At 41.5% G+C, this 27,983-nt stretch overlaps 1 protein-coding gene across 2 annotated transcripts; it reads left to right on the top strand.

Annotated features, from left to right (window-relative positions):
* Window positions 1-115: 115 nt before the first annotated feature.
* RASGEF1A (RasGEF domain family member 1A) lies at window positions 116-26,019 on the top strand. 2 transcript variants are annotated; one of them, XM_037399828.1, is made up of 13 exons: window positions 116-218; window positions 2,800-2,979; window positions 9,414-9,542; window positions 14,847-14,984; window positions 18,158-18,379; window positions 18,669-18,743; window positions 18,981-19,073; window positions 20,855-20,957; window positions 21,250-21,329; window positions 21,956-22,147; window positions 22,994-23,117; window positions 23,347-23,419; window positions 24,481-26,019. In XM_037399828.1, the coding sequence occupies exons 1-13, from the start codon at window positions 192-194 to the stop codon at window positions 24,503-24,505; spliced, it is 1,461 nt and encodes a 486-aa protein (XP_037255725.1). In that variant the 5' UTR covers window positions 116-191; the 3' UTR covers window positions 24,506-26,019. The 2 variants fall into 2 exon arrangements, with proteins under 2 accessions (XP_037255725.1, XP_037255726.1); XM_037399829.1 differs by lacking the exon at window positions 116-218 and adding an exon at window positions 4,476-5,013 and having other exon boundaries at window positions 2,900-2,979.
* The last annotated feature ends 1,964 nt before the right edge of the window (window positions 26,020-27,983 follow it).

Genomic DNA, 27,983 nt, shown 5'->3' with positions numbered 1-27,983 from the left:
CGCGCCCCCCGCGCCGTTGCCCCGGCTCCGTTTGAACCGGCCACGCTCGCGCGCAGCCAACGGGGCGCCGCGCTGGGCCGTGACGTCACGGGCGGCGGGCGCGGGGCGGGCCGGCGGGCGGCAGCGCGGGCACGGGCGGGCAGAGCTGTCACAGCCGCGGGGCCGCCGGCGCTGCCGCCCTGCCCACGCGCATGTACACGTCGCCCAGGAAAATGAGGGTAAGCGCGGGGGGTCGGTCGGTCGCTGCCGCCGCGACACACGCGCACCCCACCCGGCGTGCGCAGGCACCGCGGGGGGGGGGGGGGGGGGGGGGGGAACACGGACCCGGGGAGCGCGCGGCGGGGCAGAGCCCCGGGGTGGCGGCGGTGCGGGGCGGTGCGGGGGAGCCCCCGTCGCGGTCCGAAGGACGGGCGGGCTCGCCTCACAACTTCCCTGCGGCGGGGCCGGGGAGCGGCCGGCGGGGGATGCCCGGCGCCGCGGGCACGGCTGGGCACCGCCGCCGGGGGGGGGCAGGTGCTGCCTGAGGGCGCCGCCGCCGAGTAGCCGGGGTCTCTGCCGGTGCGGAGGGTCCCCAAGACACGCGGGGGTTCGCAGGGGCCGGAGCGCTGCGGCTGCCGCCGGCGGTGCTGAGCGCCCACCCCCGGGGGGCTGCGCATCCCCGGCGCGGGGGGGACCCGGGGGCAACGGGGGGGGTCGGCACCGGCGGGGAGCGCTGCGGCTGCTCCCAGCAGGGTCTTGAAAGGAGACCCGGTGCGCCCGTGAGCCGCTCACAGGAGTTCAAACACTCGGCGGCCCCGGCGGGGTGAAGCACCGTTTCAGCGGGGGCTCCGCCGGCCGCTGTCCTCCCCGAGAGCCCGGCGCAGCTCCCCGTTAGGAGCCGGGAGCGCCCGTCACAGCCCGTCCAGCCCGGGAAGCGGCTTTATCGCTATGGCCCTTAAAAGGGAAAAAAAACCCAAATTACTGGCGAGTTACATAGTGTGCATAGCAAAGCTGGCGGCTTCGTGTGCGCCAGCGGCTCGTCACGGCGCCGCGCAGCTCAGGCCTGACAGATAGGTCTGTGAGGTACGGAGTAGCCTCAACGCCAGTTCGTGCGGCATTGCCATTTTTCATTGCTTTTGATACACTATTAGATCCTGCGTTTTCTGTTTTACGTGACTCTATGTCATGAACTTCTGAAACTGAACTCTGCTCCTCAGAACAGCCTCCTTGGTCACCGTGAAACAGCTGATACAATTTAACTTAACAGGGAATTACGCTTCCCTTGTATCTGTATAACATACTAACACAAAGTTCTGCTGGTTAAAGCCACAAGCAGTTCTGTTTACCAGCCTGACGTGTAACTAAGCCTGTCACCTTGATGAGCAAGTACTGTTAATGCTGGCATTTTTTCCGTACCAGCACACCTAGGATTCATCTGAGCTTAAAACCAGAAAAAAAATGTGTATCCCAGGTTGTAAACATGAACAATGACTTTTGCAACTTTGAGAGGAAGACGTGCCTTGTGTTAAAAGAATACGAAGTACCGGTTTGTTCTGCAATTGTTTCAAGTGCTGCCTAAAAATATTAAAAAAAAAAAAAAAAAAAAAACCAAAAAACCCCAAACCTACAAAACCCCTTACAGCATTTAAGATTTTCAGTTCTTAAACTAGTTTTTGGAAAATTACTGAACAGAAAGAAAGGACTTTTGTGTAAGACATGCGTGCTGATAGGACCAGCTGTCAAGTTTAAAGGTAGTGGTACCGGCCTAATCTGTTTTCATCTACACAAGTGCGTTCCAGAGCACGACAATGTTTGTTGCATAGAGGGTGAGACAGCAGCTAAAGCATCACGGCTGCCTTCTCTTCCCTGCACCTTCTGAGCAGTCTTAACTGTTTCAGCAGCAAGGGGGGACTGTTTTGATACTGATGCAGAATAGTATTTTCAACCTTTGCAAGCAGTAGTAAATTGTTTTGTTTAGCCTTCTGCATATATTTAAACTGTAGCCAGTTTAAAACAACCAACCCACCCCCACAGTTTACTCACAGTTGGTAACTAGGGTATTACTGAGAGCTTGTGGCCAAGGGAAGGGAGGTGGAAACCCCAAACCTTTGCGTGGTTTTTGTGTTGCTAGACCAGGTTTGTTTCTTAAGCAAAAATCTCCAAAGAGACTGTTATTGGCGTTGTATATTATATGTCACAGCATTCGGTTCCACCCAGTTCATGGTTTTGTGTACCAAAAAAAAAGGCGGTTTTGTTCAGATGGTATGTCCCCCACTGTTAGCAGTGGCATCTGTGTGCAGGAGATGCACTTCTATCGAGACCTGGATTACGTCTAGCTACAGAAGCAGTAAAGGATTTATCATCACAAGTGAAGTATTTTAGCCAAAGATCTGACTTCAAAAAGAGTAAAAAGAGGGACATTACAGCACAGTATTTGTTTGCTTGTTCAGTAAAGCACTGCTTCACTATCTCAGAGAGCATTTTGCATTTTCATCCTGGTATGATTTTATGCATTAAAAGCCAGGGGAAAACGGACGAGAAAGGAGAAATCAAGTACAGCGAAGAAAATTCTTTCAGCTTCTGCATCTACAGCCTTGGTGACATAGCTTAAAGTGCACTTCAAACCCCAAGCCAGCTTACAGATGTGTGACTGCTCGGGTTCAGAACTCAGTTCAAATACCCAAGCTGCGTTCAGTCAAATATGTAATTGTGTTTAATGTATGCCTCTGTAAAACCCACACATAAGACATCCTGAAAGAAAGCTTAACCCTCTCTTTTTTTTTTTTTTTCTTTACTTTTATTTTCTCTCCACTTCTACAGGAAACTATGCCCCAGACGCCAATATTTTCCAGCATGCTTGGTTCCAGTTGTAGTGGGCAAGTGCAGCCAGATATGGGAGAAAGGTGTGTGGACCCTGTTTATCAGGATGGGAACCTTGTTTCTGGATCACTGGAGGCCTTGATAGAGCGCCTGGTGCCCACTATGGACTATTATCCAGATGTAAGTAGCCACTGAAGGGTTGGTTTTTTCTTCCCATGGTGGTTTTCCTGCATTAGTATCTGGATTGGTGCTTCCTCAAGAAATTCTACTTCCATCTGATTCAGGAATGAAACATGCATTCATTTTGCTTGCAATATTCATTCACTGAAGATGTTGCTCGATGGGGGTGCTCTCCTTTCTGTTTTTAAACGAGAACACTTGTTAGAAAGGTGAAGCCCTGTTGAACCCAGACGGGTGCCTTAAGAACCAATTAAAAGCAGCATTCGCCACAGAATTTTCAATCCCTCTTAAGCTGCTTTAGCTCTAATGCAGCCAAGATTAACTACTAACCAGCTTCTACCTAGGGAAGCAGACCCAAAATCAGCTCTAGTATTATTATTTTTTCCCCTTAATTTTCTATGCATCTCCTAGTTAGGCCATCAGAAAAAAAAAAAAGGAAAAAAAAAGCCCCAAAAATAGATTTTAATTAAAATGCTTTCTTTCTCAAGACATTTTAATGGGCCAGTACTGTAATAATATATGTTCTCAAGCCTGAAAATGATTTTGCAACTGATTAAACATCCTCAGTGTAGTCCTCTGAAGTAAATACTACTTGTAACTCCAGGGCATGCAATAAGATTCTGAACCTAGGATATTATTAAGAGATCACTTTATCACTTGAAATTACCCCTTGTACCCATTAATGAAAGATGTTATTTAAACAAGTTGCCAAAGATCAGAGAGGCTGTATACTATATTCTGTCTGAGCTCTGAAAAAGTGGCAGCTATGGCAGAAACATCCCAGGTCTTTGTGAAGACTAGCAACGGGGTGGGAAATTGCAATTGCTATTAACTTGTATCTTGAACTTAATGTTTGCAGTAGTGGGCTGTGCTGTATCTTGCTGTATGTTTCCCACTAATTCATGTGGAACTTCTTACTGTGGTTTCACATCAGTCATGATAAAGTTGCTCCGAGCTCCCACGCATACACCACCCATCTTCATGATCGCCATGCACAAAAAAGGGACTCCCCATATGACAGTTCAGTGGGTAGAAGCAGCAGAATTGCCAACGATCATCAGTGGAAGATCAAGAAAAGCAAACCCAGGATGTTTTAATATTCTAGTTCAAAAGTAATCCTAAACCTTGCATTGAAGTACAGCTAACATACAACTGCACTACCTTTGACAGATGTTTAGTACCAAGTCCTTTATAAGGCACAGGGATAACCATCATTAGACATTAAAGCTCTGCTCCCTGCCCCCAAATACACCTTGTAGTACAGACGCGCAGAGGAAAGCAGCAGGTAGGGCTGTTGCGGCGTACCAGTGGAATAGCTTTAGGCTACTGTAGTTAAGGCTTCCACGGAGTCATTTCCTTGGCTTTTGTGTGACACTAGAATATAGTTACTTGCTGCCTGGATTGCTGAACTATAGCTAATTTTTTGCAGTAGCTGCTAACACACATCACACATCCCTTATTGTAACTTGTAACCTGCTATTTTGTTTATAACACAGCTACTCTGAAAATGGTTCCATAAAGTGAGCATAAATTAAGGGGTCTACAGCTTGCTTCGGAACTAGCTGCTAGTTTCCACGGCGCCATCCTATACCCCGTGCGAGGGAGCACTACAAACCGAGCGGTCATGGACCCTGCCCTGGGAAGCTGCAGTTTAAATAGACAGTGAGCTGACAGCTGAGAGCTATGCAACAGAAACAATCAAGGGAACTCCAGGGAAAAAGAGATGGAAAACAGCATTAAATCAAATTCATCTCCTCTACAGCAGGACACGTTCTTTCAGTTAAATCAGATCACCCAATTTAGCTGAAAGGATTAATTATAAAATAAGTAGATAAGTAAGCTTTGAACAACAAAGAATGAACTGGATTTGAGTCATCTTCAGATCAGAGTTTTCTATTGCGGTTCAGTTGTGTGTTTATACTTTATTTCATGCTCATTTCTATTTTTAGGAAGATTGACACAGAGGGTTAGAGTGATAACCATTTACACTGATATCCTGTCAGAAGAGTCACCAACACTATGTTCAAGAGAAAGGTATAAACACCTCTCAGTCTTGGGACTCTGCCTGTACATGCAAAGAAGGGGAGTAAGGCATCACCACTTAATTGGCACCAAGAGAAGCGATCGGTAACATTAGCAGAGATAACCTTAGTTTCAGTGATCTATCTATAAGTCGCAGTACTAATCCAAACATTTGGATGTGACAACAACACTTAGAAGGCCTTTCTGTCTGTGTGGACATTAAGCTAAAGATCACAGCAACCTTCTGGACAGGGAAGAAGAAAAAAAAAAAGAAAGAAAAAGAGGGTGGGGGAGAAAGCAAACACAGAGTATCTTTCTGTGCTGGTTGCAAAGGCAAATTTGCCATGTTGGCAGAACATGAGACAGGCAAGGGAGGACAGGGAAGATAAGGGCCTACGTTTGTGCACTGCTCTTTTGAGGCTTGTTTGTGTACAGGGACTTGTTCAGCACATAGGAAAATGTATACTCATGAGACGGAGGAGTTCGGAAGGTTAGGAATGGAATGTACCAGTCTGCAACCCTTGTGCCCAAGCAAGAAAATGTTTCAAGAAAATATTTCATAAACAAGAAGTTACAGAATGAGCAGTAAGCACACAAAGAAAATATTTTTTTTTCCCCCCTCCTTGAGAAGACATCAGTGCATTCTTGGGTCAGAGAGTAACAATTCCTTCTTTAGTCTTGTGCACTTGCAACTTTTTTTTTTTTCTTAAATATAATTCAGCTCATCTCTTAGCAACAACTTTAGGCATTAAAGGAATCTGGCTTCTTATTCTCTTGTAAGCACAAGCCCCTTTTGTGTCAGCTTACGTTGTTCCAAGTGCAGAAAGGATTTTTTTTTTTCCTCCTCCCCTCCCAAATACCTGTCACTTTTGTAGGATAAATGGAGCTTAACTTTCAATCTCATAGCTTATGAAAGCATATTTTAATCGTTCCTTGTCAAACCAGCTAGCTTCATAGCTAAATTTCCTTCTCCAAACCATCGTCTGCATGATTAGGGGACGGCCTATGCGACAGTGTAGGTTTTTTACAGTTATAACATTTAGCATGTATGTGTATCGCAGTACAGGTGCAATAAGTCACAGAAATCCTTGATTTAGATAAGGCATGTGACATTAGTATGCAATATTTCTTATCCAAAACAACTGTGTTGCTAACCCCTGAGACTTACTGCTAAGCTGAAATGTATGGCTTCATTCAGCCACAATTTTCTTTATTGGATAGGGAGCGGCTGTTAGCAGAGAGGCAAGGAGATGGGGGGGGGTCAACACTACTGTCAGACCTATCATTTTTAATTTGGTTCTTAATTGCATTATTCCTTGTTTATAAGCAATAAAAGCATCAAAACACACCACACCGCCCCCCAATTAGATACCAGTATCTCGTAAACCAGCGTATCTTGATTGACCATAATGGAACAATTTCGTTTTCCAAAGTACCGAACCTAGTTCCAGTTAAGTGACTTTGAAAACAAACAAATAAACAGAATAACAATGCAGAAGATGGGTTCCAGAAGTAACAGTCATTTGTTTCTAAAACCTAGTAGTCCAGTGTTGCCTGGAAAAGCATTGCATTGGTCCAGTACAGATACTACTGATTACAGAGGCACATCAGCAAGCCTGAAACTGCGAGTATGTACTTTTATGGTCATGTATCTTCCTGCATTTTGCCAGTCTGGCACTTTTCTGAACATCACATAAAACACTATCAAAGAAACCAAATAAAAGCACAGGTCATCCATGTCACACTTTTCTTACAGTATAACAATAGGGAAACAATACTCTGAGTGGGCCTTTCTCAGAGTCACTCTGGATAAAACACTGTCCCACACCACACAAACTTCCACCAAGGAGACCAACGCTGGAATTAGTACGAGAAGCAAAATTACACCTTTCCTTAAAAAAATGTGTTCCAGCTTATCAGAGGAAAGGTCACTGGCAGGGCAGTGTGGCTCAAGTTGTGGTTCCCTGCTAGTCAATTACTTAACTCCCCCCAAAAAACGTGGCGAAGGGATGTGAGAGGTGCTTCATGTTTCCAGAACAGAAATTTTCACACAATCCAGTGACAGCTGACATACGCAGCAGCTAAATTCCTTTCCCTCATAATCCAGACTCATAGTTTTAAGTTCAGGGACAACACTGATAGACATGAACACAGAAGCTGTCTCCAAAAAGTAACAGGGCATAACCAGCCATAGTTTAAAACACAAACAAAATAATCTCACAACCCAACACTATTCTTTTGCTTTCATTCTGAATGAGGAGTGTGCCAGTTTAGGGATCGTGCTCACATACGTAAGAATAAAAGATCTGATGTGTTTTCCCATAACACAACCAAGTCCCCTTTTGTGAATCAGGTTAGCTCTTCAGCCTCGTTCTAGTGCCCATAACACACCGCACACACTACTATAGATTTTTATAAGGCTTCTCCAAAGCTGACACTATGTCATCAACCGTTTCCAGATGCAGGTGTAAGAGCTGCATTGAATATCTTTTTTAAATTAATGAACTTCAAGTTTTTTGTCATTGTAAATGTAAATATAAATGCTGAAATTCTGGAGACATACATAAACAAAATACCAAACAGAAGCCCATTTTCTTAAGTTTTCCCAGTGTTCACTTGTGTGGGATGTTTGCAACCATGCCATCAAGAAGAGAAGCCACACTGTCGGTATCCCGCCGCTGCCCTGGCCACCTGCTCAAAGTCACCAAGAGCCCAATTGTTAGGTGGCCCCAGCTGTCCATCTTCTGTAGGCATCAGTGGAAGCACCACTCAAGAACCTGACCCAAACTGTCCATCCAGTTAACCCTTCTCCTCTCTTCTTCTATTCATAAACAACAGGCAAGGCAAAGACTATGGATTATCCCCAGGTTTGATTGTACAGAATTAGTGCTATTGCTAATTTAATACATGAACCACCGTGCTAATAAGAGCTTCAAATCAGAATGAGCATTTCAAATATCTGTGCTGTGTCACACTTCACTCTGTTCTTTCATTAGCTCAGGACAGAGTTGGATGCTAAGTAGATATATATATATATCCTTAATCTATTACACTCACTTCCAGAACCCTGTGACTTCTAGTTAATTTGTTTTTTTTTAAAAAAAAGAACCACCAAAAAACACATTCCTTTTTACCCTTCTGATATTTAGTGGAGTTTAGTGCTAAATTTATATTGTAGAGCACACTGAGTACTTTAGAAGTAGAAACATTTTTCATTAATAGCACGTTTTGTTGTGATTAGAGAGATAAACCCCATAACCTTTTTTGGAGTCCTAAAGATACCATTATTATTTTACGATGGGCGTTTGTTAGAGACTGCAAGCAGCAGAATTCGGTAGATTAGCCAGATATAGCTGATACTAGAGATGCCACATTTTAGACAACTGGTCTCAGGTTTTTAGATGTCTCAATTTACTTGCCCTGTCCAAAGCGGTAGATGCGCACATTGACTGTTTATATGCACACTTGGCTATGGCCTACCACATCGCATTTCTAAAACCACAGTGTGAAGTAACAGTGCACACTGCAAACATAACAAAGGTTAATTGAAATCCATTGTCAGGAAGATCCCCTGCTATTTCCTAACTCCATATTTTGTCACAAAGCCTAGAGGAAAAACAGAAGTGCTTATGAGATGCTACTGTCATTACTGCAGCAATCACATTCAAACGCAGAAGGCAAGTTTCAAACACTGAACCAAGACTAAGACATGAAGGCATTCTCACCTCGACTAAACTGTCCAGAGTACGATTCAGAATGGGATGCATTACAGCTTTTAAAATACAAACGGAGAGGCTATTTCTTGTGAGAAATAATAATTGTTGGCATTTATTAGCAGTGTTTTTACTCACAAGACTGTGAAACAGGCCCCAAATAAGTAAAGTCGAGCTTAAAACTAAATTATTGTCATATGGCCCCAATCTAAGCTAAAGCTTGTGTCAGTGATTGTGGGAAAAAGGAACAAAAAAACCCTGTACATAAAGAAATTACAGCTGTGGTTTGGAATACACATGAAGTGGTTTTCTGCAGCTCAGTGAAAAACAATCACTCTTAAAGAAACAAAGCAGCAGAAATAGTAGTGCTGGAGAGGCGTGACGCCCTGCATTGGGCATATTTCATTTGTCTTTTTGGTGAGTGATGACTAGTTTAGCATATTAAGTTTGGCATTTTAAAGGGAAGTGATTTGGCAATGTGAAAACACCACATTAACAGCCTTGAAACCTACAGCATTTCCTTTTAACACAGCTAGAAAAGACCACCACGTCTCTGGAGACAGGAAAAATTATAAAATGTCTTAAGTGAATAGAAGTTACATTTGTGGTTTATGGAATAGTTTTTTCAAAAGGAAGTCTTTTTTTTTTTTCCCTAAAGTTATTCACTTTTTTTTTTTTCTTCTCTCTCTATTTCCACAGAGGACTTACATCTTCACTTTCCTGTTGAGCTCTCGAGTCTTCATTCACCCACACGAGCTCCTGGCTAAAGTGGGGCAGATCTGCATTAAACAGAAGCAGCAGCTAGAAGCGGGGACTGAGGCAGAAAAGGTAAATGAACCATTATGTCCTTCAACTAGCTGCGCTACTGCCATTTATTTCCCACTTCCTCCTTCCCATTGTAAGTCTAAATAGATTGATAAAGAATAAATTGAAGTTGTAATTGGCATGTGTTACTGGATGCTCTCTTATTTGGGTCTTTTCCCTTGAAGTACCATTGCTGCTGTGCTAGCCACAGACACAGGGTATGTACTACCTTACCAGTCAGATACAGCGGCTGGAAATAAAACTTTGCTTATGAGCTGCAGCTCAGTGCGGTGCACCAGAGCAATGCGGATCTGCCATGAAACCTGCCCAGCAAGTCGCTTTGCGCTTTCAGGCTTTCATCAAGTTAGGTCATCCTTGAATCCGATTCCCCTTTCTCCAGTCACCCTTACCATCCCCATCCTATTAGGGTTGAGTGCTTTGCTGTAGGTTACTGGTGGGGTGTAACAGCAAATCAGGACGTTCTCTCTCACAAAAATTAAGGGGTGCACTACTGAAAATGGTAGCCTGTGCTGACTGACACATGTGACCACGTGGTTTTACAACAAACAATTAAGCCAAACTGAGTCAGTTTGTGATCTGCACTTGAATCCATCTAAGTCTTACCATTGTGGAAAGTGGTATTGAAGGACTTTTGACTGAAATTCAAGTACCAGAATAGTCCAAGCTGGGATGCAAATAAGAACATCAGAAACAAGGATGAAATCAGCAAGTATTTAAAGACCTAAATTGTTCAGATCCTGGGCACGTTTTGGATCCGTTCTTCTATGGTGAGGAGTTACTTACATTCCTAATCTCAGCATGTTGATAGTCCCATCTCGCTTTCTCTTTGTTGCATCAGGACTCAAGTGGGGAGCACAAAAGGTAACCCTGTGGTTTGGTAATACAGGGGTTTTGACAGCAATGCTGACCCCTAAGGGCTTCTTTCTCCTGTACTGTTCCTGGGGTGCAGTCTCTTATTATAGCACAAAATGACTCCCCAGGAAAAACTAACCACTTGGTGCAAAATTACTTTCATCCAGGTCAGTCCCCCAGTCTACTCACCAAATAGCTATACAACTCATCCTGTAGGTGCTGGGGAGTTCAAGGGGTCAGGGAAAGCAGGTGCAAGAACTGCTGCATCCAGCTTTACACACAGAGGTGATAACCATTCCCATGGCCACTGCTGAACTAGCTTGTGACTGAGCAACCTCAAACCGGTGCTCTGTAAATCGCAGTGGTTCCTCAGCAACACCTAACTGAACAACAGAGGTAGGGGCTTGTAAGAGATGCTGGGACCACCCACAACATGGATTGAGTAAAGCTGATCTATAGACGTATGAAGACAACGACTGCTGTCAGTAGCTAGTGTCAAAATACATGCATGAAATACTTGGATTTAAAAATAAGATGTAAAAATATACGATGTAACTTTTGTGGATAACAATACGCTTAGGAGATTTTTAAATGAAAACAGTACCTGGGGACTAAATCATCTGGCTGTTAAAACACGAGATATTCGCTCTAAAGTAGCATTATTCTGGCTTTTCAGCATATGTGTTAAAAAAGATGATATCATGGCTTCCACACTGAAATGAAATAGCATTACATCCTAACAACAGGATATAAAATATAGAAGCTCATATTCTAAACGCCCACGCTCTCACACCTTGTGCTGACAGTTTGGAAACGGGCCTACAGGTAAACCAACAAGCAGCAGGGTGACAATAAAACATGAGTGTTTGGGAGGCTGCTTTAACGTACATGCTTTGCTGGTTGCTTTTCCTACTATGCCCCTTGATCCCTGCCTACCCCCTTAATATAAACTGTAATTTTTTCCCCACCCACTAAACACAAAATTGTTGGAAAACACCACAAACTTTTGACATCCCTCTCAACAAATGACTCTACTCTACAGGCCTCTACTGCAAGCACCTGAACGTTTTACAGAACAGTTTGGCCACTAGCATTTGTTTTTCTATCTGGCCACAAATAAAAACTCAATTCACACGCAGCATAGGAATTCTCAACTCAAGACACTGTGTATTCACAGTCATAACCCATTAACGTATCATCAGGTACCAACACCTTCTAATTAAGCGGCTCCGTAGCGAGAAATAGCTGGCAAAAGCAGTTAAAGCAGCTCTGATCATTTCTGATAGTTTGCTTATGCAAATCTTTTAAGACGAGAAGCTGGCTGACTTGTTGCCTGAATAGCGTGCGAGCCGAAAAAGTGGCAAGGAGCCAGGTTTTGAGGTTACACACCACAATACTTATCATTTCTTTGTTTTTGACATTACTGGCTAGCTGGCTAGCCAAAAACTCCTATAGCAAACAACGCAGAGAAAAGTGGATTAAAAAGCGAAACAGTCAGGGACGCCTTGAAGCCTGCTCAGAGTCCTTTTGGACACTCACAAAAGGGCGGGCTGCAGAGTTTAATACATCAATTATAATATACAGGGCAGTATTTAAGCTTGACCATAAAGGATAAGATTTAACTCTCTGTAAGTGCATTAGTGATTTGAAAGACCCAAACAAGATTGTCACAGAAAAAAAAACCACTTGTATAGTATTATTCAGTGGAAAAAACTGTTGTTAAAATTGTGGTGCATTATTTCTGCAGCTTGGGGGTGTTTTTTAAATCAAGAGTTTAAAAATTAATAAAGATAAGTTCATTTCTGTTAAGCTTGTCTTGTCTGTCTTGGAATGCGTAAGTCGCTTCAAAAATAATGAGTTCTCTTTGGTTTTTGTCACCAGTAAGTTCTCCTTTTTAAAACCAAAAATCACAATACCCTTAACCAGGTCGCTGTCATTTTTCCTACAAGCACTTACTGCTTTTCCCTTTCCTGCAAGCACATACTGCTATTGCCTCCGTCCTGCTTGGTAGCTGTTTCTCAGTCCTGCCTGTCTTGTCTCATGCAGAACAGGACTGATCCACAGTACTTAAATTAATAGAGATATTTTTCTTCTCAAAGAAATATTTATGGGAGAAGCATTGCCATAAACTCCAGAGAACTCCGTGTCAGGCCTCACAAGGGCAGGTTTACATCTGGAGTAGGACTACGGTAGGTCGGTAGGTTTATTGCAGCCATGACAAAAAGGAAAATGTGTGCTGCTACCCACCTACATGTGTGATTTCTATCTAGGTTGTCACAAATTATGTGCATCAAGCCTGTCACACCGCTTTGGGTTTCATCAAGGTGCTCATGAAACAGGAATCTCATGTTCACTGTATCGCTGGTTTTTAGCGTTGTTCTTAGGAGGCATACCTTATTTCCATGAGCATTAGAAGCCTCTGACAAAACACTAAGCTCTTTTACACCTGAAGAGTAATTACATGAAGAGTGATGTGGTTTGCAGTTTGTCTTGCAACAGATGCCTAGCTTTCAGTCATGAAGGAAGCAAACCCTAACAACTTGAGTAGATACATGAGATGAGAAGTCAGTGTCCATATGGAGATGCTGCCATGGCCTAAGGAAAGATTTTTGGAACGTTTCCTGCCCCCATCCCTCCTTTTCCAGCTTCAAAAGTTAAGAAAGGATAGTCAGGATAATTAATACAAATAATAATTTAAAAAACCAACCAGTTTTGTTTACCACAAGGTGCTACAGGAGTAGGCACGTACCTGTTAAGTTTAATTGAACGGAAGGGCACCAGCTGGCTAATTAATTTTCTATCACCACCTACAGATTATTCTTTTAATAATGTCAGGCTCCATGCATTTCCTAGCAAAGCAGCATAAATTGTCTTTTCCCCAAGGCAGATGACAAAAGGAGTTTGGAGGACAGACAACTGCAAATCTGGAGCTCTGTCCTACACTGTCTAGAAATACATTGAAGTTGGGCTCCGCAGTGGCACTAGCAGAGATCGCTTTGCAGGAACGCCTACTACTGGCAAAGAGAACGGGGATGTTTTCTTTTTGCCCTCACCATCCAATTATTCTGTGCTTGTCTCACTAGCAGGATCAGTTAAATGCTGTCAATAAAAAACAGCTAGGAGAAGCAAGCTAGCAGAGTGAGGTTTGCAGCTCTGAAAGAAAAGCAAAATGTTCCCTTCAGACTTACAAGGAGCACCGGCTCATTTTCAGACTGAGGATTCAAGGGTGCATGGTTTAACTTCAAAGTTTTTATTAATAATCCTTATTAATACTTCCACTGGCTACATACCAGTGAGATGTTAAAAAAAAGGGGGGGGGAAGGGTTGCGGGGGAAGCTTAGTTTATTTAATCAAAACCAAAAAAAGTCAACCAAACGGGGACACACTATGATCAGAGGATGTTTTGTCAGGAGTTCCTACCAATTCTTGGAAGACCTTCTCTTTTTGTCTTAAAAGAAAATACACTGATTTCCTGTGGCGAAGCCACATGCTAAGTCACCTTCTGTAACCCCTAAGATGCTGCCGGGGAGTGCGGTGCAGAAAGCATGCTGTCTGTGGGGAGCAGGAACTGCTGTAGCTTACACAGGCGGGGAGGTAAACACAAATGAAAACTTCCTCTTCTTCCTCCACGCGTCACAAGTTGGGTGGGAAAGTAGATATAACCTGAGTTAAGTTTTGAGTCTCCTTGTTCATTAAAAGTGTTCTTAGCACTCACACTCCCAATTTTACAAGTGTGCTCCCTTGGACTTACTGATGCCGCTGCCTGTTGCTATCAGTGGAGTAATGGGAATCCAGTTCAGGTCTAACTGATGATAAGCCTTAGAAGATTCACAGGTGACAGGAGAACTTTGACAATAGCTCTCCCTCCCCTTTCTGTGGTTGATAGCTTTTTGAGAAAGAGCCAATACTTTTTATTTTTGAAATCTGTTTTGATTTAGATGCCATAGAGAGAACACACACATCTTCCCTGTTATTCTTTTATTTTAATAACACAGCTCAATCTGGAAGGCCCGATAAATTCTATAGAAAAAAAATATCTTTGTGAACACTTCTCATGAAAGATGCTTGGTAGAGTGCTGCAGTTTGTATGCATTTGAATTCAAACGATAAGGTACTGCTGCCTCAGGTGGCATAAGTCAGCTTAAGTCCCATTGACTTCAATCAAATAAGTCACTTAAACTATTCTGTCGTCTTCCTGGCTTTATACCACTAACCTTGAAAATATCTTCAAAGTGTTTGGTAAGAGACATTACCAAGCTATCACAAAAGGAAGCTAAATCATACTATTTGGGAAGCTGGCTCACAGCTAAATACGTTCTTTTTTATCCCCTTCACCTACTACTAATGCAAAGTGTTTTCAAGGGTGTCTCTAGTTTTATGTGAGCCCTCATCAGCTAATTTACTCTGCAGTCAGGAAGATCTGTGGTCCGTAATCAACTCGTTGTTTCTTTCTAGGCAAAGCTAAAATCCTTCGCTGCCAAAATCATTCAGCTCCTGAAGGAATGGACTGAAACTTTCCCCTATGATTTCCAAGATGAGAAATCCATGAAAGAGTTGAAGGAGATTGCTCACAGGATCACCCAATGTGATGAGGTAGGGGTCGGGGAAGGGGGGGAGAAAAAACATTTAGTAGTAAAGCAGTATTTGTCAGCCTTTATATATAGTTTATCATATTGTATACCGACCCTTGCTCCCGCACGCAGTATTTTCTAAATGGACTACAGCAGCTGTTGCTAAGCTGTCAGTGTAACTGCAGGACATGGGCTGAGTGATGAACTTAATGGTGCATTAACAGAAACTGCCTACATGCAATCATCAAGTGCAAGAGGAAGAGACAAAGCAGTCATGACGATATGAAAAATGGATGGGGTGCAGAAGGGGCTAGCTCTGCTAGCTAGTCAATCACCAGTCTTACAGCTCTGAGTTTCTAGCATATGAAGAAAACTAGACCTCAAAAAGACTTTTCTAAAGCAAACGGATAAAGCAAATTCAAATAAAACAAGGGCTGTTAGTTTTCTGTTTGGTTTTTGTTTTGTGCGTTACTGGTTTGTTTGGGTTTTTTTCCTCTGAACTGAAACCCTACCCTTTTTTCCTCGTGGAGAAAGTGACTGCAACTATAGGCTTCCTTCTGTCCGCTGGTAATCAAGAACTGCAAGGGAATTAATTGTAAAGCATTTGTATGAATGTGAAGGCTTACTTCTACAGAAGTAGAAGCTTCTCCTCGTTTTTAAACCCACAACTTCAAGATGTTTTCTGAGAACAATTAGCAGGAAGTGGGAAGACAACTTTATTATGTGTTTTTGTTGATTCAGGTCTAAGAAAAATGAAGAACAACAGGTTTGACGGCACTGCATGAATCGGTGATAGGACACAATACAATTAGGTGTTACTGAGTTGTCAAAAGGAAGTATGTCACTTGTTGCATCAGCGAAGCTGTTTACCTGGATGCTACTATGAAAATGTCAGTGCCTTAGTAGGAGGGGAAAAGGAAACGGGATCATAACATGCCTTCTATTCCCTTTGTTAGACAAGGGCAAAGACGTGTATGTTGGCAGAGATACTACTGCGAAGGCAGACTCAGCAGAGGTTGTATTTGGCATCTGTATCTTAGTATTTAATTTGTCTGTTACTTTGAACTAGAACAAAGTCGTGGCCTTACTTTCTCTTCCCCTTCCCTCCCACTCTGTTATGTATGAATATATTGTCGTTTGAGAAAAACACATCTTCATGAAATGGCTTAGTGCTCTTGTGTCCGAGAAATCTGATGGCATCCGTTAATTACAGCATCACTGTCTTTCTCCCCTTAACAAGGCTAAGAGTCAAGTTTGATCCGTGAAGAGCTATGTCACATCTGACCCCTAGGAAACCTGATTTGACACTGACAGAAAGCAGCTCTTGCTCTCAGTATTTGTTACCACAAGAAATTACCCATACTGTGCTTCAGCTAGGGATTACTGTAATGGTTTGGGGGGTTATTTCGTATTTTAAAAGCTTTTCTAAATCCCCTTTGGACACTACTCTCCATAAATAAGATAGAGAAAGTCAAATGAGAACTCTCACAAAGCAGTTAGGTGCTTGTCCTAGTAGCACCGGACAGCACGCCAAATAGCTATAGCTGCAACCAGGACTGTCCCCAAGCGGAGTACAAATGTCTTGTTTAAACTCAAACAAGGACAAATTATTGTACACTCATTAACTTATTTTCTGACAAGAAAATTTAAGGTAAGACTAAGAAAGAAAGGAAGCTGCCAAAATTCTAAGGGCATTTGTATTAAGTCTCTAATAAATTCACAGTAGCTGAAGCAAGCCATAGGTTTTGACATCACTGCAGTTTCTTTGTTCACTGTCACATAATACCTGCAACACTCCCACCTGCCTTCAAGTTTGGTTCTCTCTGACCCGTATCTAGAAACTCGGTTTCCTCCCAGACACACGAGTAAACTGGGCATAGCAGCTGAAGTCAAACAATTTCTAATTGCAAGTTCAGTGTACCAGAGAGCAAAATTAGCATTTTATATTAGTCCACTCACCCTTGCCATTTCTGAATATTTGTAGCACAGTATCAGAAATAGCTCCAGCCAGCTACTGTTCAGCAGTAACCCACTTGCCTCAAGATGAGCTACACTGCCCTCAGCTTTTTATTTGATTTCTCCTGGGAGTCAGATCATTGCCTTGTAAAGCAACATCCTGACACTATTATTGCTTAATTACAGCAGGCAATATACAAGTATTTGGTAGTCATTGTGTCTCACATTGCTATGGAATTTCAGTCACTGCATATTAGTGGTTTGAACAATCATAGATTCATTGCAGTTCTTTCTAGTTCATCCAGTTGGCTGGCAGAAACCAGCACAGCAGGTTGTAAACTTAACTGTTCACCTTGTGTCTAACTTCACGCGAAATAATTTGCATGAAAGCAAGATAATAGTTGTGTAGGAAAGAGGAGATGGACTGACTGTCTTTGGTAGAGTTGTTTTTTTCAGCAGCATGAAGAAGATGCTCAGAGAACCTGGGTCATTTCAAGAAGTAACAGGAGGGATGGAGAAGTAGGAAAGCAATCAAGTTCGCACTTCAGGATTGATCTCATAGTGCAATGCCTATAGGACACAATCAATCAATGGCAGAAAGAATTCAGCTTGCTGTAGTTGTCAAAACACTGAGCAGATGAATTATATTTCTTAGCTTTACCAGTACGTATCCTTACAGATCCTATGTTTAAAATCTGCATCTGATGAACAGAAATGCATTTTACTTGTCCAAGAACACGAAGTATACTGGGCTTTTACCGAAGTCTTTGGATGCTGTAGTTGTTCAAAGTCAAGCCAAGGTATATTCCTGGACATAATGTGAATTTCCTGGATTCTGCCTGGGCTAGATCATCAGCGAGTCTGATCAGAATGAGAAGAGAGCATTTTGGCACTTGGTACACATGGATCCAAGAAGCCTTGGACAAGCAACTCAACCACCTTTCGGTATATCCGCTTTTAAGCCGCTCACATGGGTGCCTTTGAAAGGGGTACTAGCCAAAAAATGCTGCAAGGAGCAGACCAGCCAGGCAAGTGGAACAGAGCCGGGAAGGCAGGCTGCCCTAATGATGCCATCAGGGAGCTGTGCGGGCAGTCAGGACAAGTTCGTTTGTCACGGGATGGTCAGCTCAGATAAGACAAAAGAAAATGAGTAATAGGCATTTATTTTTCCCAGTCAGAAATTCTTTAGCAATCTGTGTCTGCGAGAGCTAGAGGTCATTGTTTCTGCTTTTTGCTTAGGAAAATGGAACAGTGAAAAAGATCATTAGCCAGATGACACAGAATCTCCTGATGGCCCTCTCCACACGGAGCCAGTACCAGGAAATCAGAGAGAAATTCCGGCAACCTGTTACCGACAAAGGCACCATCCTCAAAACCAAGCCACAGTCAACTCAGAAGGACATCCTGAGCGTGTGCTGTGACCCTCTGATCCTGGCACAGCAGCTGACCTATATCGAACTGGTGAGATGCTAGTTTGTGTTAATTATTTTCCATTTATTAAATATTAATATACTTACCAACATGAATATTGCCACGGCTTCACTGAAAGCCTCCAATGTTTTAACCAAATAACAACCAAAGTAACAAACAAGACCAATTAGACACAGCGATTAAAAACACCTCACGCACCTACACTGTCGGAAGATGAAAGTTACCAAAACATTCTCCTAACTTTGGCTTTATTGATGTGTTTTTCATTGACATCCCTGTTCGTCTGCACAGTGACAATCTCTCATCTCTCCAAACACAGGAAAGAGTGAGCAACATTTACCCAGAGGATCTGATGCAGATTGTCAGCCACATGGACTCCATGGATAATCACAAGGTACAAGAAGGGGTACGGAGGGAAAAAGAAATAAAAAGAATAACCAGGGTAAAGAACCTCCATAATTCGAGTATACCCTGTGCAAAAAAGGCTGACATTTTCTAACCTTGTTTAAGCTCTTGCCTTAAAAAAGGCCCAACAAGATTTTATCAAGACATGAAAATAAACTTAATCCTTTGTTATGCTGACTTTATCACGACACAGGATAGGATTAACATGTGGCCGGTTCCCTTACAGTGCCGAGGCGATGTGACCAAAACCTATAACTTGGAGGCCTATGACAACTGGTTCAATTGTCTCAGCATGCTGGTGGCTACAGAGATTTGTCGGGTAAGTACTCACAGGAAACCAGACAGCAAAGTGATCCTGGCCTTAAGAACAAAAGGCAGGCAGTGGTCCGATAGAGATTTAAACATTAGCACTGCAATTAAAGATAATGGCATTACTCAAGCATTACATTATTTGCATGCTTGTATGATTAAGAGTTCATGGCTGTGTTTGGCTTTGCATATATTGTCGAATCCTGTGCAGCTTCCCTAGCAGCATTAGTCATACAATAAATGGAACTTGTATGGAGTTTGAGTTATGAGCTCTTTTGGATGTTTCTTTTGTTTTAAAATCCGTAAATTCTCAAAAGAGACTCATCTTTGAGCAAAGATTTACCAATAAGCAGCTGTCCTTCCACTGCATTTAGAGATTGTTAGCACTGTCACCTATTTGGTTTTGTTGTAGAAAAATCAGAAATAAACTTTCTTCAGAAGTGTGGAAAGAAAGTAGACTACTGGAGAGGTTTTTTTTTTTAAAAAAAAAAAAAGAGGGAGAACAGCCTGATTAGAAATTAAAATAACTTCTATAATATAATAAATAAAGAAATTGAAGTTATACTGCCCCAGAAACTTTTTTTCTTTTTTTTTTTTTTTCTTTTTTCATGCATATGTCAATCCTTCTAGTTTCCTATTCACATGCACCAATTCTAGCAAGTAGGAAATTTTCTCTCTATTTCTTTTTGGTCAGTAGTCCTTCTGTGGAAATCCAGATGCCTCCTGCACTTTCATGAAGTCAGATATATCAGTCCTAATCTCTTTAAGATTTCCTGCTCTCACAGAAACTTATTACAAAAACACACCAAGACATCTTCCAGAGCTGTCTGGTATGGCTAATACATTTAGTAAACTAGCCAAACAAAAGAGCTAAGCCAGGCCATTGACTACTGGACCATTTTCTTTTGATATGACACAAACTGAAGTATTTAGGTAAGAGATGTTTGTTTGGTTTGTTGTTTTTTTTTTTAAAAGAAAAAGAAAAAGGGCACTCCCTTGTGAAGTAGTCTGCAGTCACCCCTCAGAAGCCATTTTTGGATAAGCCAGACCAAAGATCTAAATATGGGGAAGATTTTGGTGAATGAATGTAATCTAGGGGGAAAAAAAAAATATATATATATAGAGAGAGAGAGGGGGAGAAAGATTGATGGTTTTTAGAAACAAAGTCTGGAGACAGTGCTGGATATTAATTTTGCATTTCCATTTTTAAAGGAATCTGCAAAGCGGATGTTCAGCATCACTTGCTAGATCCTTCACGTTTGCATGGGTGGGAATCTGTATAGTTGATCAGCACTACCTGCTCTCAAGAGGTCATTTCAGAATATACACAGTAAAAAGAACAATTGCCAGTCTTGATCTTCTCATTCTCGCATTCAGGGTACATGCCCCTGGTCTTAAGTCTTTCCTCCCTTCTTCAGAGGTTGACATTTTTTGCATATATTCTTCCTTCATGTTATCTCCCTCTTCCAGTAACAGGAAATTGCTGAAAGCATCCCGCTTGTTTATACAAGATTCCCTAAGACATTGAACGTCACGTATAAACAAAAATGTATGTTCCCCCACAACTAGACAAATAATTGATAGTAGTAGCCCCAAATACTTCTGTTATTTTATTAAAAATTAATCTTAACAGAACATCCCAAGGCCTGTATCATCATGAGATTTAGCTGGATAAGAGTCTTAAAACATCTAGTCAATCAATCTGTTACAATGCCTTTCACAGAACATCCCATCCAAAAATTCAGGCCATCCCCTCCGTCTTAACAGATCACGAGTTTGGGTTTTTTTCAGGTTGTAAAGAAAAAGCAGCGTACAAGAATGGTGGAGTTCTTCATTGATGTGGCAAGAGAATGCTTCAATATTGGAAACTTCAACTCAATGATGGCTATTATCTGTGAGTATCCTTAACACAGATGACAGAAGACACTCCATTTCACAACCTGACGGGCAAGACTCATACTTGCCCGAAATTGGCCGACCACACCAGCACACACGCTTCTACCGGGGCAGAACATACCAGCAACAGATTAATGTGCGCGCGGGTGAATGTTATCTACAACTTTTGTCTGTCGGGCTGAACTGCCTTCCGAGATGCATAGTGCTCAGGAACACACACAGAGTTACGTAGCCCTACATTTTTTTTCAACTCAGTTATTTCTTTCTTTGTCTCTTCACCCTCCGTTCAGCTGGCATGAACCTGAGTCCTGTGGCACGGCTAAAGAAAACTTGGTCCAAGGTCAAAACAGCCAAATTTGATGTTTTAGAGGTATGTATAAATTTTAGACCTTATATAGGAGTCCCCCAAATAGTTTTATCCAAACCTTTGCTGTGACAATATCAGAGACCAGAGAGGCGACTCTGTTAGCGGTCACCAACATATAAACATTAGGGAGAGTATTTCCTGAATCTCAATCTCCCTACTTGCCTGCAAAGAAAAGTGGATGCAAGTTTTCTTTAGGTTGTTTCTTTCTAATGTATTTTTTCCATTCAACATCAAGGTAGTTTTCACCCAAGCAAATGCTGTTTTGCTACCCTAAAACTAATTGGAGTACTCCATCTAGCGGAGACCTGAATGAAAACAAAACTTCATCGGAATAGTCATCAGAAAGATTGGTGACAGCAAGTTAGAATGTTGGGGGGGTTGCAACAGTCATTTATTATTTCCTTTCAGCCTTCAATTAACCATTGAAGCAAAGCACAGATGTAAAGCCAGTACAGAACCCTCCTCTCAAACAAGACCTGATCAGTGTAAGGTGCTCCGTCTTGGAAGTTCTAAAAGAGGCCCAACGGATTCATAAAGAATGAACTCTCTGATAGTTAGATCAAAGCTTTCTGTTTTTAGGAAAACATATTACTTGACTGCCTTTTTTCCCCCCCCCGTCATAAAAACAGCATCACATGGATCCATCCAGCAACTTTTGTAATTACCGCACAGCCCTGCAAGGAGCTGCACAGCGATCTCAGACTGCCAACAGCAATCGAGAGAAAATAGTCATCCCAGTCTTCAACCTGTTTATTAAAGACATCTACTTTCTGCACAAAATACACACGAACCGCTTGCCCAACGGGCAGATAAACTTCAAGGTAGGACTTTGCTATTACAGAAATTGTGATGCTAGTTAAACATTGAACATTACAAACATTTGCCGGTTCTGATTTAGACAGAAAGAGGTATCATTATCCAGGGGAAATGATGTCACCCATTTCTGTGAAAGCTAGTGTTTGCCATCGCCATCTTTATATTACATATCCAGCAAATCCACAACTGCATATACAGAAAAGAATCACATAAAACTTCTGGAATGTAATTGCCTTCAGTTAGACGGTTATTTATAAAGTCTACTGAAACAGAGGTTATTTTTTATATTTTTTCATGGGACAGATGCTCTAAAAAAACATAAAACTCAGATAAGCAGAACTCATTGGAGTAACGTTAATTTGTTACCAAAACCGATGCATGAAAAGATTGAGAAGATAATAAAAAATTTCAGAAGCCAAACCCCCAGCATTAAAAATTAGTTAAGTAATACAGAGATAGTCCACTGTTAGCTAATTGGAATGGGAATTTTTTTAAGGAACATTGTACTCATCCAACATTTAAAGTAAAGAACTTGAAATTAAGCAGCATAAGAATTTTAGTGTACCAGGTATGATGGCAGACAAAAAATTTGCTACTCCTTAGCCCTGCACCCTGCCTTATGTTCAGAAGAAATCAGGGAAAGAGACTAACAGATGAGGAACTAGGAGCAAAAACGGGAGATGAAGGAGCAGTAAGAAGAAAGGCTAACAAGGACGAAGGCTACGTAAGGGATATTAAGAGAAGCAGCACGAATACGAACAAGTACGAGAGGCTTAGAAATTGAAAAAAACATCATATTTGAAAGAAGGCAAATATGACTTTAATAATATTCCTTTAATTACCTCATGCAGAAATTCTGGGAAATTTCAAGACAGATTCATGATTTCCTGACATGGAAGCAGGTTGAGTGCCCTTTTGAAAAAGACAAAAAGATCCAGAGCTATCTACTCACAGCACCCATTTATAGTGAAGAAGGTAAAATCCTTTATTGAACGTTCTAGCGAGTCTTCTTGTTGAAATGCAGACAGAATATGCAGATGGAAAAAAAAGCAAAAAAAAAATATTTATAAGTATTGCTTCTGTATCGGCTTCTGATGAGAATAAACTTCATTATAAGTCTGCTAAGTTACAGCTGCTATATTGCACTTTATTTTTTTCCAGTTAAAGAACCCATGTATCTAATTGTTCTAATTTTATTTACTAGCTCTGTTCATTGCATCCTTTGAGAGTGAAGGTCCAGAAAACCACATGGAAAAAGACAGCTGGAAAACACTCAGGTACGAAGCTTCCTCAGAACATGACTCTTTTTGCAGACCTACGCAGGCACGTGATCAGTAGCTTCCTCCCTCCTCTTTGCATACTTGCTTAGGTCCATTTTGGCCCAAATAGAATCAATTTTTCTTCTTCAAAATCCAAATTTGAAAAACATTCAGTAGGGCTTGGATTTTGATACAGCTTTTCCAGCCAGATCAGTTCAGGCTGTGAGACTACTGCTGGGACTACGAAAGGGAATATGCTTTGCTACAGACGTAGATTCTTTTACTGTTATTTGATAGCCTAGACAGTTTTCAGACACACTTTTCTCAGGAAAACAAATATATAGATATACTAAGAAGGCGCTATCATTTATTATACCTATGCACTTCCAAATCTTATAAAAGGATAAAAGTTTATACCAATATTCTTAATTTTCAGCCTGCTCTTAAGGGAGAAAGTCTCAGTGACTCCTCCTCCCTCCGAGAGGGGGGAGCACCTCTTCCATGTACATGATGAGATCGATTAATTCAACTGGGATTTCTTCTAATACTGAGGCCGCTGCAGAAAGAGAGATTTAGACCTTTGTAAATCACGTTAAACACTTAGATTTGCCATATCTTTACCAGATAAAAGAGTGAATGAAGCCTATGTGTCCTGAGCTGCAGCTGAGCTACATTATGACTGTATTGTCCCTGATGGGACGCCGTTTCCCAGTGAACCCAATGACTTTTAGGAAGCCCACGTAAGCTTTTGGCTTGTAACAACCATCAATGTACCTTGTGTTAAATCCTAGGCTATTCAGCAAGCAATAGTTTAGGGTGACAGAGAAACACACATTAATTTGCTTCAGCACACCTTAAGTACCTGAAGTAGTGTTACAAAAATTGAATTTTCATTTTAAGTCAGCATCTTTATTGGAATTTGTAGATGCATCCCAGTTTATAGCGGCTGAAAAACCTATCCCTGAAGCAAGGCTTCCAGCTAACAATGCGAGAGAGATCTACTGCCAACCTCCACCAAAACTGTAAAACTTTTTTTATTACAATAGAAGAGATAATTATTTTATTAATTCTTATTCTAGGACAACTCTGCTTAATAGAGCCTGAGGATTTTGGATCTGATCCGCAGACTTTGAAGCACATTGAATGAACACGTTTTTACAACCTGAAAGACTTGGACTGAGCTAAGAAAGACCTCACTGGCTGAGGTCTGTTTTGTATATACAGTAACTTTTATGAAATAAAATGTGGTAAATATTTCACATGTCAACCTTAAGGCACTTAAGTGAAGGGTTTTGGTTTTTTATTTTAAATATAAGGGCAGGGCCCTGTTCTCAGAGATGAAATGTGTTGCGGGAGATGGTATCCCTGGGGAAATCTTATTCTATCAGCATCCAAATTTTTAATTTTTTATTACTTCCACCAAAATAAAAATTAAAACACACATCCCAACTAAAGCCAGTGTTCAGGTTAAATACTCCATTGGACCAGTATCCTACAGAACACTCAACTTGTCTCTCTAGCTTTGAAGCGAAGGGTCTCCTTCAAATCGGCGATGCCACCCACACGTGTTAGCGAGTGTTTGTAGAGTCAAGGCCTTAGACAGCTGCAGTAAGCGCGTTCCTCTCCTACATCAGAAAATAGTGCCTTACAAGGTACTGATACCGTTTAGTGTACCTTCTATTACGCTGGACTGGAAGTAAAGAAAATAAAAATATGGATGTCTCAAAACCAGCTACAATGTACTTTTTAAATAAAACGGAGAATATGGCACATGAAGTAGAGTATACCTGCCTGTAACATTGATGGTGCAGCAAACATATTTTTGTTACACGATTTGAAGAGGTAAGATGGGGTAACTGCTGGGGGATGTGCGTTTGTGTGTGAGTATGTGTGCGTGCACGTGTGAAGATGCACACATGTCTAAGTTTTAATACTTCTGGGAACTATCCTTTAAATTCTGGCTGTCAGAGTAGTTTGTGTTTTCCTTTCTTAAAATCAGGGATTTTTTTTGTTGTTTTGTTTAAGAGAAGGATGTCTAACCTAGATTATCTCTGCAAAACAGGCTCAATATGTTTTTTTGGAAAATAAAAATCATATTTGAGCTAGGGAGAGGGAAGTAAACTCAGATGTCCGATTTGAAGTTAAGGCTAAGACTTCTGAGGAAGCTTAAGAAGAGTTCATTACAACTGAACTGGTCATTTAATTCTCTTGGTTCCTTTGAAAACGCTAGTCTGCACTTACAGACAATTAAAGCAAAGACCAACTGGTGATGCAAGCTTCTTCTAGTATTTTGCAAGCCACGGTTAACTGTCTGGGCCAGAACCCATTGAAATCTAAGGGGAAAACACCAGAAGAAATTGGTCAAACCTTTGAACCCAGGTCAGTACCAAAATTAGAGGTGATCTGTAAACCTGCTGGTGCTTACCATTTCTAATTTCTCCTTTTAGTCTTGAGTTCATACCTAATTTGGCTATCCAAACGAGCACCTGAGGAGCTTCTGTTAAGACTCAAGGTATTCATTTCCAGGAAAAAAAAAAACCACCCCAAACCATACTTCAAGACTTATTGCAGAGATCAGGTGAGAAAGTAAGAATGAAAAAAAAAAAAAAAATAGACTTGGATTAAAACCTCTTTCATCTAATGAACAAATTATTACCCGTGAATATCTGCTGTCCTTTCCAGTTGCTGTTCTCTTCAGGGTTGAGGACTGGATATTTGTAAAGATATGACTTGAGCCAGACAGTTAGATAATTATTTTTTTTAGTATTTTACTTTTTATACAAGGCCCTTGAGTTTACAGAGGTTACAGCCTCCCTTCTAGAGCCTTGCAGAGGACCTCTGCACAAGCTTCTTTAAAAATTATCAACTTTAAGTTAGATGGTGGGTTTTTTTCTTATTCTGCCTTCTGTTGAAGAAGGGGCAAGACTTGCTGGACCGAGGGTCTGCTTTATTCCAGTCCAGTAGACTCTTCTCGCTGAGTGCCTACAACCAAGAGCAGTGCCACCGTTTCATGTAGCATCTGCGATCACTTAGTAGATATTATTTATTGTATTTGCCCTGCAGTATGGTGAAAAATTAAAGAGCCTTCCCTCTCTCCCTGTTCCATTCCCCCCCTTGCCAAATACTTAAAATTAGAAGAGTAAGTTGGGGTAAGGGAGGGAGAAAAATCAACATTTTGCTATTCCCATAGCATTGACGTCAAAGAGAAAAAGCAAGTTACGCCACAAAGGAGGAAGCAGAAGAATACTAACTGTTAACAAAAACAGCCCAGAAAGGGGGAAGGAATAATTCTTATGATCTGCTGCTATTTTTCCTGTGCTGAAGTACTGACCTTCAGCCATGGATTAGAGTAAGAATATTTATACTGTATTATTACAGTGTTTTGCACTTTCAGAGATGTTCTAGCTAGTAACATTGTCGGACACTATAAGAAGGATTGTATATCAGCTTTGTTTATGTAATTGAAATTTAAAAGGGATGCTTAAAATTTAAGAAAAAATATATATTTGAAATGCAATTTTAGAACACTTTCTGTAAATGTATAGAAAAGCTTTCACATGAATGTGCACTTCACCAGTCAATCAGTCCTCGTATATACTTGAAATCAATGCAGTATCCACATTGGTTCCTTTTCTTTTTCCTCCCTCAGTTTGATACATTCCTTAAATACTGTGTTTTGCTATTCTGAGCTGAAATGCTAAATATAAAGCTGTACCATAAAGCAGGATATTCCGTGTTTGACTGGATGTGCTTGCATTAATAAAAAAAAAAAAAAAAAGAAAATAACTGGCTTAACTTTTTCCATGGTTATTTTGCACTTGCATACTGATCAAGCCACAAACCAGCAGCAACTAAGCTATAGTCCCAGTGAGCCAACTTGTTACTGACTTAGAAAGATGCCTTTGTTGGAAGACCGTTAAATATTTCATAAAGTAAGAGCAACACTAAGCCAACAACATGCTGCCACTTCTAACGTGCTCTCTGTAACAGTATTTTTTGTATTTGATACCGGGTCTCTGCTACAGCGTATTTTTATTTTCGCAGTGAAAGCGATTAACAGTTTCACTGTGTAGAAATATTTTGTGTGTCCCAAGAGGTTTTTTTGTTTCTTTTTTTTTTTTTTTTGCACATATTTATCCTTGCACATACTTATCCCTGTTAAGAAGCAAGCACAGAGACATTTGCTGGCAGCAGCACACCACAGGCTTTCCTGTAGCAAGACTCCGTTGACATTTCAACGCTCCCAGACTTTTGGTTGCGACCACTACCCTTTCTCATGCCTGACTTTACAGAAGCAGGGCCACTTCTCCAAGGTCACACAGGGACTAGACAAGCACAGGGCTGTGAGGAAAATCCAGCTTTCCTAACGCGCTGCCCCGGTGCTACCCACGCTACCTCCCCTCTCAGGGATATAAGCCTTAAAAAAGCCATTAGTGCTGGAGCTCTGCAGGTCCCAAAAGCATCTCTAATCTGTCAAAAACTCTCCAGGCAAATTGTTTTGGTAGCCAGACATCCACAACAGACTCCCAGAGCAGAACCCTGCTACTTTCAGTCATCATGGCTCATTAGAAAAGATAATGAT

The sequence above is a fragment of the Falco rusticolus genome, chromosome 9 (assembly GCF_015220075.1).
Source record: "Falco rusticolus isolate bFalRus1 chromosome 9, bFalRus1.pri, whole genome shotgun sequence".
Classification (NCBI taxonomy): domain Eukaryota; kingdom Metazoa; phylum Chordata; class Aves; order Falconiformes; family Falconidae; genus Falco; species Falco rusticolus.
Note: the sequence above shows the minus strand (reverse complement) of the source record. Positions and strands in the feature narration are given on the sequence as shown.